This window comes from Sipha flava, unplaced genomic scaffold, assembly GCF_003268045.1.
Source record: "Sipha flava isolate LNK unplaced genomic scaffold, YSA_version1 67_pilon_pilon, whole genome shotgun sequence".
Taxonomy (NCBI): domain Eukaryota; kingdom Metazoa; phylum Arthropoda; class Insecta; order Hemiptera; family Aphididae; genus Sipha; species Sipha flava.
Window position 1 is genome coordinate 2,173,786 of NW_020273607.1, and position 22,461 is coordinate 2,196,246.

At 26.1% G+C, this 22,461-nt stretch overlaps 3 protein-coding genes and 1 pseudogene across 4 annotated transcripts; 3 read left to right on the forward strand and 1 right to left on the reverse strand.

The window, feature by feature from the left end:
• Nucleotides 1–513: 513 nt before the first annotated feature.
• LOC112691858 (ATP-dependent RNA helicase DDX54) lies at nt 514–6,620 on the reverse strand. Of its 2 annotated transcripts, XM_025566278.1 has the most exons (12): nt 6,515–6,620; nt 6,212–6,384; nt 5,959–6,132; nt 4,255–4,463; nt 4,048–4,194; nt 3,580–3,748; nt 2,486–2,696; nt 2,182–2,411; nt 1,912–2,112; nt 1,508–1,839; nt 1,136–1,431; nt 572–774 (listed from the first exon to the last, which is right to left on the reverse strand). In XM_025566278.1, exons 2-12 carry the CDS (start codon nt 6,380–6,382, stop codon nt 572–574), a joined length of 2,343 nt encoding a protein of 780 aa, XP_025422063.1. In that variant the 5' UTR covers nt 6,383–6,384; nt 6,515–6,620. The 2 variants fall into 2 exon arrangements, with proteins under 2 accessions (XP_025422064.1, XP_025422063.1); XM_025566279.1 differs by lacking the exon at nt 6,515–6,620 and having other exon boundaries at nt 514–774; nt 6,212–6,382.
• Nucleotides 6,621–6,733: 113 nt separating this feature from the next.
• LOC112691859 (GPI mannosyltransferase 3) lies at nt 6,734–9,083 on the forward strand. The gene is made up of 2 exons (XM_025566280.1): nt 6,734–6,936; nt 7,509–9,083. Exon 2 carries the CDS (start codon nt 7,560–7,562, stop codon nt 9,027–9,029), a length of 1,470 nt encoding a protein of 489 aa, XP_025422065.1. The 5' UTR covers nt 6,734–6,936; nt 7,509–7,559; the 3' UTR covers nt 9,030–9,083.
• Nucleotides 9,084–9,844: 761 nt separating this feature from the next.
• On the forward strand, nt 9,845–17,798 carry LOC112691921 (mitochondrial import inner membrane translocase subunit Tim17-B). Its single transcript, XM_025566370.1, has 3 exons — nt 9,845–9,949; nt 14,368–14,540; nt 16,701–17,798. Exons 2-3 carry the CDS (start codon nt 14,394–14,396, stop codon nt 17,037–17,039), a joined length of 486 nt encoding a protein of 161 aa, XP_025422155.1. The 5' UTR covers nt 9,845–9,949; nt 14,368–14,393; the 3' UTR covers nt 17,040–17,798.
• On the forward strand, nt 10,592–12,605 carry LOC112691813 (annotated as a pseudogene).
• Nucleotides 17,799–22,461: the final 4,663 nt, after the last annotated feature.

A 22,461-nucleotide genomic window follows, 5' to 3' on the forward strand; every position in this document is an offset into this window, starting at 1 on the left:
AAAAACAAATGCTCTCTTTGTTTGATAACATTTTTTAAATCAATTTTTCTTGCTCATCCATCATAAACATTTTAAGTATCTAATTTTTATTGCTAAAGATTGGCAACTTATTTGGAACTTTTGCTAAAGTTAGTTCAATATTTTTTCCATAGTCCTTTACCAAAATAAAAACCATGAAAACCTAGTAGAAAAAATATAAATTGTACACAATATATTATGAGATATTTATACTAGATACATATAACAAGAACAAGGACTTCAGATTAAAAAAATAGACATAAAATATTGGATATTAGTGGTGATGTAGGTACTTCATACTTAAATATTGACTTTTCTTGATCAGTAATTTCATACTTTTTCAATGCAACAAAATGTATTACAAGATTATCGTAATAATAAATACATATATACGTACAAGTTATGATTGAATAAATTAAATATTTGCTATTTTAAATTATACAAACAATAAAAATAATAATGAATTCACAGAAAATAAAAACATATCAATGGACATTTGATATTAGAATTTTAAAGATTTTTATTAGGCATAATATTACTACGATGATAAACATTAGAATTTATTAAACTTGGCACTCTTTTTACGAATCTTGTCCTTTTTCACAGGTTTCCTACCATTCTTTTGCCTCCGGTGCTCTTTGATTATTCTCTGTTTCAGTATGTGTTTGGTGTCCAATTTCAGACGGTGTTCAGATTCTTTTTCCCGCAATTTAGCATTATGTCTTCCCCAGCGAGTGTCTAATCTGAATCGGAACACTAATGAAAACAGAACAAATATTAACATTAATACTGTAACAGTATATAAAGCTTACAAGTAATGAATTTGTTTAATCTTTCACAGTTTTTTAATTTACTTATTTTTGAACTCAACATAAATACTAAGTTAAAAAAAGTTATCTTACATAAGAAAAAATAAAATAAACTTCATTATAATCTAAACTCATGTAATTAGTATTTTTGGTCACTTTTAAATGTTAAATTAATATTGTTAATAAGTTATTAACATCTGTAATAAATTGAATTATCACTATTAAAATATTGATGACTTACATAATACACTGAATTCTAACAATAATATTGATTTTATAATTTACTAGAAAATTATAACAATACTTACATGGTGCTATTTTCTTTTCTTCCTCTTCATTATTTTCTTCAGATGCAGAATTCTTTAATTTTGTCTTCTCTTGCCATTTCTCATACCTGTCACTTTTGTATGTAATCGGTATCCAATGCCCAGACTCGGATTTTATTTTTTTTACTTGTTTCTTTTCAAGGCTCTGTGCACTCACATATTTATGACTTACTGGATCCCATTTACGTTTATTTGTACGCTGTTGGGCTAGTGACTGTTCTGAGTCACCCATCAAATCTAATATTCCATCAGTTGATTTCAACTCATCAATAGCCAATCTAAAAATTAATTAATTAATTAAAAATCTTACAATACTAAATGAAATGAAATAAGCATAAAAAAGTAATTATATACCCCTCTTCTGTATAAGCATCAGCTGGTTTATATGGTATAAAATGTTCGGATTTAACAGGTGGTTTAGGTTTTTGTTTTTGTTTTAGTTTCTGTTTTTTTTTTTGACCAGTCACTCGTGGTCTTTGAGTTATGATGTCATTAAATGTTTCATTAATTTCAGTTTGATCACTTGATGGTAAATTCACTTTCTTTAACCTTACACCATCTGTATCAGAAAGTTGTTCACGTTTTTTTCTATGATAGTTAACAACACTAGGCATGTTTCTTTCTCGTAGCAATTTCATCTGAATTGATTGAATAGAATTTGTAGACTGACCCATCTCAAAAACAGTCTATAATTGAAGATAGTTAATAATAAATTTAAACATTTATTTAAGGTAAAGTTTTTGCAAATAAAAACTTACAGTATCTGGTCTGAAGTTCTTAATACGACTAACAAAGTCTATTCGTCCCATGTCTGAAGCAATAATTTTATGAAACATTGGATGTTCTGCAATAACTGTTAAATCAATTTTTTTTGCCCTTTGAACGCTATCAACTGATGCTCCAGGCCTTGACTTGATATAGTTTTTATAACCATTAGTACAAGTCTTTAAAGAATTTATCTAACACGACATATAAAATATATTTAATTATATATTAAGTATGATCTTTGTGTTACTAAATACACTTACCACATCAATAGACGATGTATACCAACTGGTCAATTGTCCCAATTCTTCCTCCAGCAATAACTGAGGAACAGTACCAAAAAGGCCATCAGTATCATCATCCTCTTTTAGAGTTTCTAGCACAGGACTAAATGGACGACCCAAAAACAAATGTAAATCCAATAAGTAACACAATTCATCACGTGTCACTAAACTATATGCTTGTCCTGTTTTACCGGCTCGAGCACATCGTCCTAAAGAAATAATGATAGTTTTAATGATGATAGATGAGAAACGCTGATATACTATGACTTAATGGTAAACTAACCAACTCTGTGTACAAATAATTTAGATTTTGCTGGAAATGTATAATTAATAACAACATCTAACTGGGGAATATCAATACCACGTGCAGCTATATCAGTTGTAATAAGCGTGCGGACACTGCCTGTTTGAAATTTACTTGCATTTACTTTTCTGGCTATTGGATCCAAATCAGAGTATATGAACGTATTTGATATTTCTTGAAAATCTAAAAGCTTAAATATACAAATATATTATATAAACATACATACACACAATCATACAAGTAAATTAAAATTTTAAATCAAATAAACATAATTGTATTACTAGTATAAATTTGTTTCTATTTTTTATTATAGTAACAGATAGAAAAATTATTATCTTTGTTTTTAAGAAAAGTTATTAAAGATTTAATTACATAGAAAAAATGTATAAGCTAGTCACCAACAAATTTATTCACTATTACTAAATTTGCTTAAAGCAATTGAAAACGCAACTTTTCTGTGATTATAGTTGACGGCTGAGCTATTTAAATCACCGCTCAATAGTTATTTTATACTCTAGTGAATATAATCGACATGGCTAACAAAATCTTTACAGTAGTTATGACTAGTTGTGTTTTTAAGACTTATTTTTTCCAATTTTAGCTACTTTGTTTCAATAAACTTTTATATTTTTGGTTTGGCTTTTATTTATTTTCAACAATTCCCTCTACCAATCCTTCGTTGTCAAGTTTTGAATAGAACTTTTTAAATATTTCATCTTTTAATTTGATGTTACAATAATCCTTATGATTTTTAATTTATATAAAATATTATATACTTATAATATTTAGATAAATATATCCAAAGAAACAGATAGTGTGTACATTTAAAAAAATATATAAAAATAATAGTTTTAAATATACATTCAAAATTCATATTATGACTATTCCACTTCATTGTTTAAACTTCAAAAAATACTTTAACAATTTAAAAGTTTTCTAGTTGCAGTGTAATCAGACAGGTCAAAATACCCTCACTCATGTGCAACTTAATACATTGACAGGCAGCGAGTTAATTTGCCAATGAAATCGAGACGTAAGGAGTTCAACTATGTATTTCAGGTTAGATTACTTACTAAATGAATAAAATCGACATGATGTTTAGTCGGAGCAAAAATTATAGTCATAGAATCTGGTTTGACAACATATTTTAAAAGACATAATAATGCACCATCTCGTTCTTCAGGACGTACAGTAAGAAATCCTAATCCTAAGGTATCTGGTATTTTTGATTCTACATCCAATCTAAAATTTAAAATAATTGTATTAAATAGTTTTATTAAAAACATTATAATAAAATATTCATATATATCTATTTATATAATATATCTTCTTATTTGTTTTCTATTCAAAGAACATTAGAAAAAACCATTCTAAATTAAACATACAAATTATACATAGAAAATCTTCATAAATTAAAGAAAAATAATATTGAAAACTATTCCTACATCTTTAATTATTTATTAATTTCAAAATCTGAACTTTTGAGTCTTTAAGATTTTACAGTATTCATCAATATTAAAACTGAGATATTAAAAGCTTACCTTATAAGAACTGGATCAGAAAGTCCTGCTCGAGCAAACTGCACTAGAACTTTTGGTAAAGTAGCTGAAAATAATAATGTTTGTCTAGTCTCTGGAAGACGAGCTATAATTTCATTTAACTGTTCACCAAAACCCATTTCAAAAAGCCTAAGAATTACATAAATACAATACAATATTATAGACAAATGACAATTAAATGTAACTTACCTATCTGCTTCATCAAAAACAACATACTGAATGTTGGGTAATTTTAAAGACATTTCTACACATAAATGTAAAAATCGACCAGGAGTTGCTACAATAATATCTGGAGCACTGTGCATAATACTAAACTGGGCTTCCATTGGATCACCTCCTAATATCACAGCAGATTTCAAATTAGTAAATTTTCCAATCTCTTTAACAAACTTCAATGTCTGAAACATAATTAGACGTTTAGATGTTTGATTTTATTTTGTATTCATATTCTTATTTTCATCATTTTTGTTTTGTTTAATTTTAGTTCTTATTATACCGTAAATACTTAAAAATGTAAACCTGATATTGCTAACACAAATCAGTCATTACCCATTTATTGTACATAAATAAATCAAATAAAATATAAAATAATTTAATTTTTTTTTTATTTTCATATGGCTAATAATTTAATAATTATGTGCAAGATAAATTTTTGATGGTATTAAATCAATATAATATAATATATGAAGGTCTAAGCACTTTATGGATGTATGTACACCAGCGTTTCTCAAACTGTGGGTCGCGACCCCCTAGGGGGTCGTGAGTTAATTTTTTGGGGGCCGCGAGAAGTTTTTTTTAATTATACAGATAGTAAGAAACAAGCCTAATTATTAATTAAGTATTATATAATTATTATTATAATTATTATTATTATTATTATTATTATTATAAAGTAGTAAATAAGAAATAAAATAGAATAAATTTGTTTTTAGAAATTATTTGTATTGATTCTGTAAATGTAAAACTATGGGGTCGCGATAGATTTTTGGAAAAAAATTTGGGTCGCGGTCCTAAAAAGATTGAGAACTGCTGATGTACACTGTACATTATATAGTCTATTTTCAAACAGATACATCATGTTTATGAAAAATATAAAGAAAAATAATGAAACCATTATATAAACCCGTCCATAAATATAAACTTAATAAAAATGATAAAAAGTATTTTAGTTACAAGCAATGTACAGTACCCTACATAAATTAAGAGACGGGACAATCAACAATATTTACTTCTAGATTATTATAATTAATGCCTGTTCTTTTGCAACTCATAATATGAAATTATTCCTACTTACTCACAACTTACGATACAATGTATTTACAAACTTCACTCCCTATAGGTACATTGAATTACATATATATTGAAAGAGATACTTAAAAATACGAATACACTATCATCTATCATTTTCATAAAAATATGTCAAAAATAATGAAAGTAAATAGTTACGAGTAAATCCACCTTAAAATAATGCATCTACATTTAAATGAACCATGATAATTATTAAAATAATCTCTTATTTCACAATATAATTTTATAATATTTCTTATTAACAATAAAACTGAAATCAATATATAATTTTCATAGTTTAGATAATCAACGTTCTACTGTACATCAATAGATGAATTAATTATTTAGAATAAATTCATTATTAAGAAACAATTTTTTAATAGTATTCATATATATATTTATTTGGCGAAGTAGATATTTAAAAAACAATTCAAAAACAAAATGTTTAGTATTCTAATTGATTGATTTTAGATTACTTTTGTTTAAAAATATTTTTAAATCCATTATTTTTTTCTATAGTACACATCTGATAAACATAAAAGAAAACTTGAAATGTTATCATCCAAAAATAATATGTTATATTAAAAAAATTAAATGAAACAATACCTGAACAGCAAGCTCGCGAGTTGGTGATAAAATTAAAGCACGAATTCCTCTGTGACCATTTACTGAATGTTGAGTTAACTTTTCAAACATTGGAATCAAAAAACAGGCGGTTTTTCCACTACCAGTCCGAGCCATAGCAACAACATCACGGTTTTCTAAAGCAATTGGAATTGTCTAAAACAATAATAACTCATATTAAATTAGAAATATGCTTAATTAAATCAAAAAAATATATAATTTAATTTATCTGTACTTTTCTTTGTATTGGAGTGGGCACTTTGTATCCTCTTTTAAGTACACCCTTCAATACAGGAAAACTTAATCCCATAGCTTGAAAACCTCCTGATCTTTTCCCATTCTTTTGTTTTACTTCAGGCTTTGATATAGTTGTGTTACTGAAACCAATTATCGTATCGTCGTCCATTTCTATTCATGTAATCAAATGAAAATAAAATAATTAGAAACACGTAAAAGTTATAAATCACTTAAATTAAATGTTATGAATTATAGTTTGACATGTACATTGCAAAACGAAAATATTAAAGAAAAAATTTACTTAAAAAGGACTTCAAAAGTAAATATTATTCTGCACTATAATTTGTTGTTGCCAAAACCACGTGCCAAGTGATAATATTACATCAACATTAATATTATTGATAATGCTGATAATTTATATACTGAACTGAGGTTATTGGTTACGGTGGTACCAAGAAGATAATCTATGATTTGCGGCACGAAGATAGACATACCTATAATATAATAATATATTGTATATGGAAAGATACAAATCGTGGGATTTGTGATATGAATTTAAAATGGTAAACACAGATAAAATAATATTTTTCATCAAATCCTGATTGAAAATTCATAACGTCGAGTAACTTGAGTTGCACGATCTTAAACAATGGAGTTTCAAACTTTTTAAGTATAGATGATTTTAGTAATTCATTGAATCATCCCTAAATTATCATTAATAAAGTGAGTTGAATTTGCTTTTTACTTGTATAGTATTTTCATGGAAAACTCTTAAATAAAATAAATGGTTCATAATATTTTTACATTTATTATACAATAAATAGGCAATATTTAATTTATGTATTAATAAATAAATGCTTATCCCGGATTATTATTGTATTTGTAAAGTACGACCGGTTACAAATTAAAAATTCATTGTTGGATATATACAAAGTAAATTAAATTGTGACTATCATATTAAGTATTAAATACTAAATTGTTCTGTACCATAGTAATATCCATGGTTAAACAATTTCAAAGGAAAAAAGCATACTTATAATATGAAGATACTTAAAATATATTGTTTATTAATAATATCCTAATAATTTATTTATTTTGTTAATGAAGCATTTAAAATAAATAATTAAAAACTTTATGATTCATTGATACTATGAAATCAATTTACGTAGGTATAATATTATTGATTTCTGTTTGTCAAAAATAATTTGTATTAAAATATATGTATAATTTATTATGAAATATTTGTTTGTATATTCTATAATTAGTTACTAATACATTAAAACTTGTAATTTCAGGTTGAATATAAAAATAAAATGTTTTGAATGTGCGTAAGTATTTGTTGAAACATGAAAAGTCCAACTTTATTAACTGTCAGTATATCATTATTAGCTATACGATTATTTAATTTGTACACTGTTCGTTCATGGTATGTTCCAGATGAATACTGGCAGTCTTTAGAAATAGCTCATGGTATTACTTTTGGTTTTGGATATCGTACTTGGGAATGGGTAGTTGGTATTAGAAGTTATGTATCTGTATCATGGATAGTAATAATATACAACATATTAAAATTTTTTTCGTTAGACACTTTAACACTTTTAATATGGAGTCCTCGTTTTGTTCAAACAATTTTTTCCACATACTCCGATTATTGTTTTGTACGCTGGACACAAAAACATTCTAAGTGTTCAAATATATTTTGGCCATGCATATGCTATATGTCATCTCCATTTTTGGCTTATTGTTCAACACGGACATTAGTGAATACAATGGAAACCAATCTTACAACTATTGCTTTATATTATTATCCATGGTCTGTAAAAAATAAAGATGTAAAATACTTATGGATTGTTGCATTTGTTTGTATTATGCGACCCACAGCATTTATAGTGTGGTTTCCATTGGTTATGTTTGATTTTTTTGCTCACAAACGTTATACGGTTTTTAGTTTTGTAAGATATATTTTTATGGGCTTAACTGCAATCATTTTCTCTATTATACTAGATAGTTACTTTCATGGATCTTTTGTTGTTACACAATGGAATTTTTTGTACTATAATATTTTAAAAAAATGTAATGCTCATTATTCAGTAGAACCGTGGTATTGGTATTTTGTCAGTGGTTTACCACCGATACTAGGACCCATATTTTTTGTATTTATCTATACATTGGTGAAAAGGTTAAGACATTTCAATAGAACTGATACAGATTTCAAATTAGTAATTACTGTATTATGGACTTTATTAGTGTTTAGCATGATAGCTCATAAAGAGCAAAGATTTTTATTGCCATTACTTCCAATGATTTTCTTTGTAACTTTTCCAAATATTTCTTTAATCTGTAAACAATTTATAAAGTTAGCAAGTCTAAATGTTGTTATCAATACCATAATATTGATTTACTTAGGATGTTTCCATCAAATTGGATCAACTAATATTATGTCAAAGTTAGCTACAATACCACAGAATTCAACTTTGTTATTTTTAATGCCATGTCATTCAACTCCACTTTACAGTCATCTTCATTTAAATATAACTACAAGAATTTTGACATGTGAGCCAAACCTTCATGATACTTCAAATTATATTGATGAAGCAGATATATTTTATAAAAATCCAAAGATATGGCTGGAAGAGACATATGCATCAAAAATAAATACAAAATGGCCAACACATATAGTTATGTTTGACCAATTATCAAACCAACTTCAAACATTTTTGAAAAAGGAAAATTACAAGAAGACTGTATCAATGTTTCACAGTAATTTTCCATCTGCCAGAACAGGACGGTACATTCATGTATATACTAATACATAATATTCAAATTGAAATAATTAAAAAGTAAATTTCAGTAAAATAAAACCACTTGTTGACCATTTATTTTATAATATACTTTATATTTTACATTAATTGTTTATTATAGGATAATTATTTTATATTATTATATTTGTATTTGTATTTGTCTATTAAATGTTCTATATTTGTTTATTTTTTTAATAAACTTTTTTTATAAATGTTTTATGATATACTGAATATTTATGAATAATATAAGTGTAATTTTGCTTCTAAAATTGTTATTTAATAATTATTTAATTTAATATTATTATGAAATTATGACCATTTATGCTGTATCAATTTTTTGGGAATATAGTTTGATGGTATTAATAATAGTTTCAAAAAATAATGTTCATCCAACATGAAAGATAGTTTTTAGAATCCGAATTCCCGGTAGGCCAACCTGCCCTTGACTATAGCCAAAATATAAAACCACATATCTGGTGTATATCCAATATTGTAGATTAGTTACTTTGACCTCGAAGCATATAAACTTCTGAAATTTTTCCATAATATGATAATCATATACCATTATGTAATCATCACATAAATTATTTAAATAAATGTTATTTTCTTAATAGTTAATAATATTTTTTTTTCACGTTGCTGGGCACGGTGTAGGTAAAACCATTGATTATAGAATAGATTATAGAATATTCTATAATCAATGGTAAAACTAAAAAGTTATCTATATTGTGACCGGGATATTTAGTATTTTTTACAAACTCTTTGAAACCGAACCGGAATCCTCATTTTATTAATTTCTAACATAACCAAAAAATTGTAAATATTGATAAATTCATGAACACTCGAGTGATAAAAATTCTCACCTCTGCGTTTTCAATGAAAATATTGTAAATTTTATAATTGTATATGTCATTCTACAAATAATTTTCACAAACGTAAGTAGAATTAATTAAATTTTATTTTTACTATAAGTATTATACATTATTGTCTCCTCTTACATTTTCGATGAGATTGCCTTTCAGTGATTTATTATTATACGGTGTTAAAATCTGTGATAAATACAAAAACTAAAATCTTAATATTTTAATTAATTAATACTATTATAAATTAATTTATGGTTTTAAGGATTTGTTATATTGATTCATGTATTTAAATGTTGAAAATGAAAATTGTTTTATATTATAGTTGTTGGTACCTACTTCAGCTTTTAAAATGCTTATAATTTTGTTATTGTTGTATATTCTAGTTGATTTTACATTGTATTTATTTACATTTTATAAAATTTAAATATTTATAAAGATGGAAATAAAATAATATTTAAATATTTGCTATTAAAATTATTTTGTAATTGTGGATCTATTTCTGAAATATACCTATTTACTATAACCTATTTCATACAAAACATTTATTAATATAATTCTGCAAGGCCGTAATTGGGGGGGTCCAGGGTTTTCAAGAGTAGAAACATTTTAGCGGTGAATATAGTTTATTAACTATAAATTGTATTAAACAATAATTTTAGACCCCTTCCCCCGAAATTATTTTTCAGTTACGGCCTTGCAACTCTACCAATAATAATGCAATTTAGTGTCTTGTTTACATTCTTATTGAATTTTTGTAAACTGTATTGATTTATGAATATAAGTCCAATTACATAATAAAATGCAATACTTAGGCTTACATAATTTATAACTAAAGCAACAAATTAAATTTAACAAAAAAAAAAGCCTAGTTGTAATATAGGTTATATATATAATAATTACACATTAAATTTTAACTTAATTATGTTACAGAAAAACAAATCTAAATTTACTGAATTGGTATAGGACATTAACGAATTGACAGGAGAAAAATATTATAATTATATATATTTTTTAAAGCTAATAAATTAATAAATATGTTTATTTTTCAACTATCTTAAACAATTTATAATGGCAAGAAAATATGTATTTTTTATGGGAGTTAAAAGAAAAATTGATTTTCTTAAATTTCATCTATTGAGCTGCTTTACATTTATATTTTCATCAAAACCATATACGTGGTATTTGTGAAAAAAAATTTTAAAAGTAATTTCAGTAATATTTTAATCAATATTATGTTTTACGCATCTGCACTTACAATAACAAATTTAAAACAAAATAAAACAATTGAGCTTGCAGAGGATAAATGTATACCAATAGATATTGGTTTTTCACATTTAATCAAAGTAAATTTTGAATACTTTTGTATCACATTATTACCTGTTGGACAATGTGCAGGTTCTATGATGTTTATTATGGAAGTCAATCAATACTATACATTTCCTGCATTCATCCGTTTAATTTTAAGCCATTGAACCCTTTATTTAATGAGAAGATTAGATATAATAACTCATCAAGTGTTTTTATTTGTTTAACATATTTTTAATTCCTTATTAGAAAAGAAAGCAGACCAACTATATAAGAGTAATTGAAGATTGGTTAGGTAAGGATTAAAGTATATTTTAAGTAATTTTCACTGGGTAGCACTTCAATCAAATTGTTTACTAGAGGAACATAGGTGTTAAATCAATTCCTGTCTCAGCAAGTTGTATTTAGGTTTGTTTATTGAACTTCACTGAGACAAATATCAACATTACTGATTTTTCAATAATAAAATCTTAAAAAAAATTATTAGAATAGAGTATATGTCTATCAGTATGTGTATTTAACAAAATTTTATTAAACTAAGTCTAAACTATTTTTAATTTAAATCACAAAATAATACATTGAACAATTTTCAAGTAGTGTGTTATGGAAATTAATAATTCAATAAATATCAATAAACCATCCGATCACCTACCACTGGGTAGCATTTAATTATCATTGGGGTACCAGTGGCGCTGAGCTCTAAAAAAAGTACTATTATCAATTATATTTTTCAGAAGGTATCATCCTTTAAAAGTATTTCAATCAAATCAGCGAGGGCTGTTTCCCTTCACCTCTATACACTTAAAAATTTGTATTTTATTTGAAATATTAAAAAATATGAATGTTATTATTATACATTCTTTTTGGTTTTTAGCTGTAATAGTATTGATTGCCGGAATTAATATTCTTAGCCATTGTAGGTTCCTAGATGGTCCTAATGACCATTAGGGGCTGACCCCTAGGGGTACTTGTGCCACATACTTCGTATGTTGAAATGTGCACTGGCAAGGATCCAAATTACAATATTTGTTTGTGAATGTCTGGATATATGAACATAGAGTATGGTATAATGGAAGTTACCAAATATTTCAAAAAATCTATTCTTGATCATAAAAAAAAGTATTATTAATTGTACAGTTCAATAGTAGATTTAAACCACTATATACCTCCAATTTTAATTTATAACTGAATACATGCATGTTTTATGTGTGAAAGTGAGACTCATAGTATTAATTGTTTAAAATTAAGTAAAACTGTTAAATTTATTCAGCTTAATGCTCTAACATTTATTACTGATATGATATAAATTGTTCTTAAAAGCAACATCACCGAAGTGTGCTACTCCAATTATGCTGTAATGCTATATATTACATGCTCATTACATAGCTATAATGAATTAAAAAAAAGCTAACTAAATTATGTATTCAAGACCTAAAAAATTATATTTTAATGTATTAATAAAATAAACTTAAAAATAAAATGTTAACTAAAAATAAATAAACACTTGTTACATTAAAATGAGATTATAAAGATAGATCAAATACAAACCCCTTGATTAAAATCATGTCCACTAATCATATACCTAGCAAACCACCTCGAAGACTAAAACTAAATTGGTATTGTGACTTATTTTGACAAAAAAATAAATAAATAAAATAAAAGATAAACATATTAGTACTCTTAATCCTATACCACTGAACCTTAGAACTATGTGAGGTATTACCAATGATTAAATTCAGTGACGCAACTAGTGATGGGGTTTGAGGGGTTGTTCCTCCTTGAAATTTTTCTAAGGTTTTTACAAATTCTATGTAGAAAAAAAAAATTGTTTATCTTAAATACATGAAACGGTTGATTGATATGAAACACGAATATTATTCATATTATAATTGATAATAATAACATGACAATATGGAACGTTCCATTCAACTTAAAAACATCAATAATCTTGCTACTACGATTTCTCGATAATCGATTGTATAATACTTTTTTTATGCGGTATCACAATATTAAATAGAAATTAAACAGTTTAATTTGTAATTTAAATATTTTACTCTTAAACCTAACTTAATCTTACTTCCTTATCCTCACCAAACACCTGCAGAAAATGCTTATTTTTTCCAAATTCACAACCTTCCCCGAAAACCAATCCTGATTGCTACACTGATTAAATTCCTCAATTATGATGTTCATGTTATGAATCAAAATACTTTATACGTATCCAATGGATACTATCCATCCTATTGACTTATTCTACTAATTAATGTGTATAGATAGTCTAGTCTTCAAAATAAATAAAAAAAAACTGGCTCTAATGTAGTTTTATAGTTATCTGACAATTATAAATTCAATCTTCTTATGAAAAAAAAAAAAAAAAAATGAAGAAGTATTCAAAAAATCATGAATTAAATTTCACAATTCTAGTGATAACTAAAGTACAAATTTTAAAGCAATAAAAAACTTAAGAAAAAACACTTAAAAAAAAAGCAATAAAGCTGTATAAATCTTACGATAAGCTTTAATAAAGCATTAAAAATATGTTAAAAAAAAATAAAATAATTTTCGACATTTTGTAAATGACTATATGGTGTTACAACGAAAACTAAACTGTAGTTCTGAGTACATAATTTCCAGAGCTAGAGCATATTTTTGTGTTATTGTTGTTTCAAGAGAAACTAATTTACTATGTGCCATACAGTATGTAACAAACTGAACACATGGGGAAAGGTTGTCAAAAAACGATTGAACAAGATTTGGAACTCATTATGTAATATAAAAATATGTTATTTCAAAAAATATGTTTATTTAGAACACATTTTGAAAATATTTAACTTGAAAGCCAAAAAATGTATTCAAAATTTCCCAAAAATCATAAATATTTGAAAAAATGTAACTTAAAAGCAAAAAAAGCAAAATAAAATGTGCATTTGATTCTAAGAAGTATAAATGACTGCTTTATTTTAGAGTAATAGAAAAAAACAAATTTCTTCAAAATCTGTACTATAGTAATAACTATTTATTTGAAACAATAATATTCAGTTGGTGAATTTTATATTCTTATATAATTAAGAAAATATTTTTTAATTTATTAAATTTAGTGCTATATTTAGTTTGTTAAAATTCAACATTCCAAGTAAACAAAGCATAATAATATTTAAATTACGTTAATATTGTGTATGTTTCAGGTTATTAAAAAAGATTAAAAAAAAAAATGGAAGAATTTGGAAGAGAACCATGTCCAACTAGAATATTAGAAGATCTTGGTGGTGCTTTTGCTATGGGCCTTATTGGTGGAGGTATTTTTCAAGGTATTAAAGGTTTTCGTAATGCTCCCACTGGATTTAACAGACGTTTTAATGTAAGTTTAATGTATACTTTACAGTTATTTTATAGAGTGAGAATAATTAAAACACCCTTTTTATACAAATTAATTATGAAGAAATATAAATATATATATTTTTTTAAATAAATATTTAATTATATATTTTTGCAATAATATATTATATAGCTCTAATATGATAACAGGTTCTTGGAAAGTTTTACATAAATATATTATACTTATAGCCAGTGGTGGCTCGTGCTATGTGGCTCACGGGCATATGCCCCACCTATAAAATTGAAAGAAAGAAGAAGAATTTAAAATTGAATAGCTATTGGTATTTCTTCTTACCATCATAATATAGTTGGTAATTGGTATATTATTTGAAAATATTATTGAAAAAAAAAAAAATAACTGGATAGGCCTCGCTCTGCTGTATAGTAGGGGGTGGAGTGCACCTCGTTTATAGTATAGGTCATTACAATGGATTTGTTAAATTTGATTGCAATGATAGGTACCTATCATTATATACAAATAACGATTCTGAACGGAGATGATTTGCTAGATATATATAGAAAAAAATATATATATATATCATTATTATATTATAATAATCTTATATATAGAAAACAGTCTTCCAAAAATGTTCTATTTGTATATAATTTCTTTATAAATATCCTATATAACTATATTCAATTAACAAAAAATGTGTCAAAACAACTTATTATTTTATTAGGAAAAATTGAATATTTCAAATGCCTATAAGTTGCTTAAAAATCAGTATATTTTGAAAAAAATACGCTTAAAGAAAATACCAAATTTAATAACAAGTAAAAGTTTCGAGTTTCTACGACTTTCACTTTTTGAGTAATAACAAATATTTAAAATCGTTTGAAGATAAATCGTTATTTTATGCAATTTCGTAAAAATTTTAACTTTAAACGGTCATAAAAAATTTTCCTTAAAGTCCTGTAGAAATTTTTTTAAAGTTACCTTTTAGATGAATAACTTATGGATAATCTAGTGTTAAAATTTTGAACCTTAAGTATAAACAGAATAAATTTTATGAATTTTTATCTACAAAATAACTTGCAAATTATCATGATTTTGACACATTTTATACAAATTTGAACCTTTATGGGCTTATAAAAAAAATTTGTGTTAAACGATTTCCAATTTTTTTTAGTTGTAGTAAGTATAACATATAATGAACCTTATATTAAATTTTCAAGAGTTTTTGGATAGCAAAATGTTTTTTATAGATATTTCCAAAAAAAAAAACTTAGAAAAATTGAAAATTTAAACTGTATAAAAGTCAAAAAATTTCAAAATACTTCGAAAGCGTAACCGTGTATATAAAACGCTAATTTAAATATTTGGTGAAAATTTCAAGTGTTTGCGTTTTTTGGTTTTAAGTTAGAGCATTTTAAACGCCAAAACGTGGTTTTGCGTAAAAATTCCCGTTTTTTTCGTAATTTTTTTATGGTTTTTTTCGATGCTTTTCAAAAGTATTGAAAACGTTTTATTTTTGACTTGTCCAAGTACCATCTACATTCACTTTCCTTTCAGAAAAGTTGCTGTTTAAGAAAATTGAAGCATTTTTACTGCCCTAAAACGTGATGACACGAAAAAAAAAAACGCATCATTGTAAAACCAATAGATTCCATCTCTCCGTCCAGAATTTAAAATTGTATCAAATATGGATGCTTCTACGTACAATATGCACATACTGATATATTATATTTTTTGTACAACATAAATCATAAGCGTAAATTAAAAGGTTTTTAAATATACACCAACAATTTTATTATGTTTAAAAAATCAACAGGAATTGTTGGTATATTCAGAGTTGAGATTGTGATAAAGGAAAAAAATTGTTGTGCCCTACCTTCAATGAACCCCACGAGCCGCCACTGCTTATTGCACTTGAGTATTTCCATATTAAATATGCTTAAGAACTATGTTCTTAATTTTTTCCATTAATTAATATGATGTATGTATATATGAACAAAGATTTCAATTCAATATTTGTCATCATGTGTAAAAATTATTTTTGTATAATTTTATTTTTAATAGTGTCTGCGAAAAACTAATCAAACTATTTATAATAAATAATTTTCAAAAAAGTCAATTGGTAGATGAATTTTGTTTAATGTATAATAAATTACTGAATTAATTTAAATGAATTGTATTTTCTAGGGAGCTTTTCATTCCATTGCTACCAAAGCACCCAACATTGGTGGCAGTTTTGCTGTGTGGGGAGGTCTATTTTCAACCATTGATTGTTCCTTAGTAGCAATTAGAAAAAAAGAAGATCCTTGGAATTCTATCGCCAGTGGCGCTTTGACTGGTGGTATATTAGCAGCACGTAATGGAATACCAGCTATGACAGCCAGTGCGGTTTTTGGTGGATTACTTTTAGCTATGATAGAAGGGTTTGGTTTATTTTTCATGCACATGTCAGCTGAACAGTTCAGACCACAACCACCAGTATTTGAAGATCCGACTAATAATGCTAATAATACCAATATGTTTTAGATAAGAATACAGCTAAGAGAAAGTTTATTATTCATTTTTTAATTTGTAAATAGTTCTAAAAAAAATATATTAGGTAAACTGAGTATAAATAATTTGATTATTCTTTTATTCAAAAAATTAATTCATATTTTTTAGAGTTGTTTTAATTATACATTTGCATTGTACCACCATATACTCTGTACATACTGTTCTTTGTTTTGTTATTATTATACTTATAGAATAATATTTTATAATAAAATTATATTATAGAAATAAATAATAACAGTAGAACCTCAATTATTCGAATCTCCGTTATATGAACCCTATATTATCTGAATGTTATTTTGTTTCAATTCATTTGTCCGAACGTCAAAGCGTAATTTATTGTTTGAAATTGTTAACCGTTTCTTCTTAGAAAAATCAAAGTGAAAACGAAGAAAGTGATGACAGCGGTTGAGACAATCACCTACAGAGGCATTTGTTGCATTTGAGACTGGTCTTAAATAGTGAGAGATATAGGATGAATATTGTCCTTGTATTAACATTTTTTTTAAATTTAATTGCGCAAAAGCGCGTAGCAGCAATTTGTCTAACAAAAAATGATCAAACTGTCAAAAAATAAATACATTATATTAAATCTATTATATTTAATAATATTCGTAATAAGTAATAATATAATATTTAATGTGTAATAATATTTATTTTTAATTTCTATTAACCGAACTCTGCGTGGTCCCAATTAATTTGGATAATCAAGGTTCTACTGTATATAGAAACAAATAAAATGATTGGAGAATTTAAAAAATCTTTCAAATACTTAGCGATATCTAGTTTTGACACTCGCCGTGTGACAGACCTATGAAACAAAGATACCCAATCCTTGGCTGAAGTTAGAGCCTAAATTTATGTGCATTTGCATATTTATTCTGATTGACCGTTTGATATGCTAAATCAGCTCAACATTTATTTCAAGACAACAATTTAAATTATTTTACTTTTTAGTGCATATTTTTGCATACTTCTATTTTTAGCTATTTTTTTTATATTTCAAAGCAGGATTCGACCAGTAATTTCTATTTAAGTCCAGAACATTTAAATAATAAATAATCGAGTTCCAGAGAAAACACATATTCTGTTATGAGACAACTATAATCAAATCAAATAATAATAAGCTCAAATAAAATATTTCTTTTTTTCATTAAATCATTTAAAAAATGTAATTAGATATAACTTGCTTAATTTGAACCTGATTTTAAGAAACTACCTATGTAGCTCTGAAATAAGATCAAGGGTTCCACTATATTTTTATATTACAATTTTTATATTCAAGTAGAATAGTTCATTTATTTTTTGTGTCTTATTACAAAATACATATACATTATTAAATTAATTATTTTATTGTTATTTTTAATTTAAACATTTTTGGAGTAGTTATGTGAAAAATTGATACGGGATATCCTTAGTAGGTAATTCAATTGGGATTTCAAGAGAACTTGCTATTGAAGAATAACTTGAATATAGAAGTATCATGAGGATAATACCTGACCAATTTGAATTTTTGTGTGTCCTATTATGCACAAAAAATCGTCGTTTCCAAATTCCATTTATCTGTCATTTTAAACTGAAATTTAAATATTTAATTATTAAATTAAATATAGGTGGTTTAGGTAAGACCAAAAGGAGGCCAACAATTATAAGATAGAGCCACAAAAAATGAAATTTCAGCAAAAATAATAATCAAAATGAATAAATTACTATCTATAAAAAACCATATTATATTATTATATTAAAAATATAATATATTATATGTTTTAAAATTTTAGATTATTAAAAATGTCGTATACGCCGATTCATAAGCGTCACTATGGGTATCGAGAGGTATCTTTGCTATCCTAGAAATTTTTGTGGGGTAGCCAGGGTTAGGTTAGGTTATAAAGATTTTAATATCTTTTCGCTACCCCAAAAAAAGTTATAGATTTTAAAAATATATACGAAGTTTATTATTTAAGTGTGTACGAACATAGAACATCTATTATTGTGATTGTATCCAAAATATATTTTGTGATAAGTTCAATACAGACAATATGGCAGTGTATGCGCTATGCGTTATACCAAGATTTATGAAGAAGAGTTAGCCAGTTATCATGTTAAACCTTTAAAACTTTATTTTTTAACTTTCTAAAAATAAACTTTGCTTCCCCAGTATGTGGACTTTAGTGACGCCCATGCGCCTATCAAATCATGCGTATAGCCACCAACAAACATCTCGAATCAAGATAACACGCATATGTTAAATAAATAATTTTGTGAAACTGTTTTTAGAGTTTTACTTGAAACGCGAACCATTTCTGTCAAGAGTAAAAATTATTGAAAATTAAGTGACATATGATACACATACATATTCGTTCATTTATTAGTTTTCTCACATACACACAATCATATAATCAGATAGGAACAAAAAAATAAAAAATAAAATGAATAAAACAATCGAATCCGGACATTTCGCCGTAGACCTATTCGTCGCGACCGTTTCGCCACCGGACTATTCACCATCGAGCTATTTGCTGCGAAGAGAACTTCCTCACAAAATATTGTTATTACCAATCACTATTGGTACTAAGTGTACTTTAGGGTTGCCATTTATACGAAAATACAATTCGGGACACTATAATACCCTCCTCCCCCAACAACACATTCTTTGGAATTTTTAATAATACTTTTTTTAGTCCAACGTTATTTAATATTTTTATTATATTATAATTTATAATAAATAAAAAAGTTAAAAATTAGAAATAGCACAAAATGTAATAATAGTATTATTATTATCTTATTCATAAATATAATTTTAAATTATCTAAAAAAATTAATTAAGTACACAATTTTTAATTTAAAACAGAGTGGTCTTACTTATTTACTAATATGTGTATTGTTTAAATATGCATCATTATTCATCATCGATTTCATCTAACTTCATTTTTCGATTTTTTTCATGTTTGAGATCCAGAAGCTTCCGTTTCTGATTTTTGATTTGTTGTTGAATATTTTGTAGTTTTATGAACTCGAATGAGCAAATCTTTATTTTTCAAAATGTCTTCATAAAATTGTTGGCATGGTTTATTTTCCAAATTAGTCTTAATGACTAAAGTAGCTTCTACTGTATTGATGCATAAATTACCTCGTGACTTTGTCCAACAACTGTTCATCAATGAAAATATTCTCTCCACTGCAGCGTTAGATCCAGGCAATGCAAATGCAAATTCTACAATTTTTAATAACATAGAATAATCAATATTATTCTCTTTAAATGATTTAAAAATTGACAGCCATTTTTCTTCAGATGTTTTGCATTGCCATTCATCGGTTTGAAATTGTTCAAAGATTTTAAATTGTTCATACAGTTTTTCCTCGTTTAAAGTAATATTAAAATTTAATTTTAGAAAAGAAATAGATGGCTTTATGTTGGACCAATTTATTTCATCTTTGTTTGACAAACAAACCCATGTTAATGAATTTAATTCTTGTATATGTTGGTTTGAAGCAGTCCAATCTGTAATATAATGTATGCATAAGTCATAAAATTTAGTACACGTTTCTTTAAATTCTGATTTAATTATTTCACCACTTTCTTCTAGATGAACAAGTAATGCTTCGATATCACTTGGTAAAAAAAAGTCATCTTTTTTATTTTTTAATTTTGTAGTTAATTTTTCCATAATTAGTATAAGTTCCACCGCGCAAAGCTTTTGATTTTCAATTATTTTAATGTATATATTTATAGTTTTCATTTGACTTTGTAAGAAGTTAAGCCACAAAATAGAAGTTTAATTTTTAAAAAATGTTTTCAAAATGTTTGGACAGTTATTTTGAGATAAAAAATACGATTTGAGAGCACTAAACATTTCTATTATTCTTTCAATTGCCGGATATAAAGATAACCATCTTGTTTTGGAGTGTGATAATATTTCTTTATACTGAACATCAACAAACGAACAGAATTCTTTTAATGTTTCAACACGTACGGTATAAATATGGAAATATTCAAATATTTTACAAGCTATTATTTCAATATCAATAGGAAGACTATTTGTAGCATACTGAATACTGTTATGTATTACGTGTGCGCAGCAACCTAATCCCAAAATATTATGCTTTAATATATTTTTTAATTTTAAAAATACATTATTTTTGCCTTTTCTATCAATACCGGCAAAGTTTGTGTTAGCGTTATCTCCAGAGAAGCTTATTATTTTTTCTTCGAGTTCAAATTTTTTCAAAACACAATTTTATTGTGAATTAACTCGGCAGTTTCTCCGGGTAAGCTCGAAAAGTCCAAAATATCATTTTTAATCCCATTCTCTGGATTAAAGTATCTAACAATTACAGGAACTAATTTTACGGAATTATGATTTGAGGCATCAACAAGCACAGAAATATAATTAGCTTTTTTTAAACCTTCAATAGTATTCTCCATTGCGAAAGGAGCTAAAATATTTACTATTAGGTCACGGGTTTTTGTTTTAGCACAAGTAAATTTTTTTTCATCAAATAAAAGACGAATAAGATCTGCTGTACAAGTCATTGAGTTAAAGCTATGATTATGCATAACAGTATGAAAAGCTAAGGTTATTTCTTTGGCCGCTAATTTCAATGATTTGTCATTAGCTTTTAATGATGTAAAAAAATTATTTACTTTTCCCAGATGTCAATGCAGCCTTTTGAGCTATTTTATGTTTATTGGATTTCATATGATATGTTATATCAGTTTTCCCTCCATGGCTAATTGAAAATGTACTCAAACATACAGTACATTGCACATCAAAATTATTGTCGGTTTTTACCTTTTTAATGAATGGAAATTCATTTTGGAGTTTTTCAGTGAAGCTGCATAATCGTTTTGGAGCCATGATGTTTAAAATAATAATACGTAGAATAGCATAAAAATAAAAATTAGTAACTACAACACAGAACACAGCAAAGTAATTTAATACTAAATACGTATGACTGAAGAATGAAGACTAATATATGACTATAATATATGATTAATCGTTATTTCTATAAATTGTATACGCTATGTCGCTATGAAACTTTATCGGTAAAATTATCGGTCCTCAGCTATTTCGGAAATTTCCGACAATTATTTATTGTTTGTTATTCACACGTGAACAATTCGGGACTTATTTTAAGAAACCGGTACTTATCCACGTCCCGGCCGGGAAATGAAAAACATTGGTACTCTGTAGTAAAAATCGGTAGTGTACCGGTGAAATCGGGACGAATGGCAACCCTAGTGTACTTATAATTAAAGATTGGTAATTTATAAATGATAAACAACAATAGTAAGGTTATGATATTTTTTTAAACCTCACCCGAAATTTTGCATGCGTTCATCCCTGATTGACACTCATTGAGTGACGCAAATATTCCACGAAAAGAAAAACGAACC

Coding starts and splice junctions, on each gene's coding strand:
- LOC112691858 (XM_025566279.1), bottom strand. CDS start 6,382: ATGGACGACGATACGATAATTGGTTTCAGTAACACAACTATATCAAAG. Junction 6,133..6,211: donor CCACTCCAATACAAAGAAAA/GTACAGATAAAT, acceptor TTATTGTTTTAG/ACAATTCCAATTGCTTTAGA. Junction 1,432..1,507: donor GATGCTTATACAGAAGAGGG/GTATATAATTAC, acceptor ATTAATTTTTAG/ATTGGCTATTGATGAGTTGA.
- LOC112691859 (XM_025566280.1), top strand. CDS start 7,560: ATGAAAAGTCCAACTTTATTAACTGTCAGTATATCATTATTAGCTATA.
- LOC112691921 (XM_025566370.1), top strand. CDS start 14,394: ATGGAAGAATTTGGAAGAGAACCATGTCCAACTAGAATATTAGAAGAT. Junction 14,541..16,700: donor GATTTAACAGACGTTTTAAT/GTAAGTTTAATG, acceptor TGTATTTTCTAG/GGAGCTTTTCATTCCATTGC.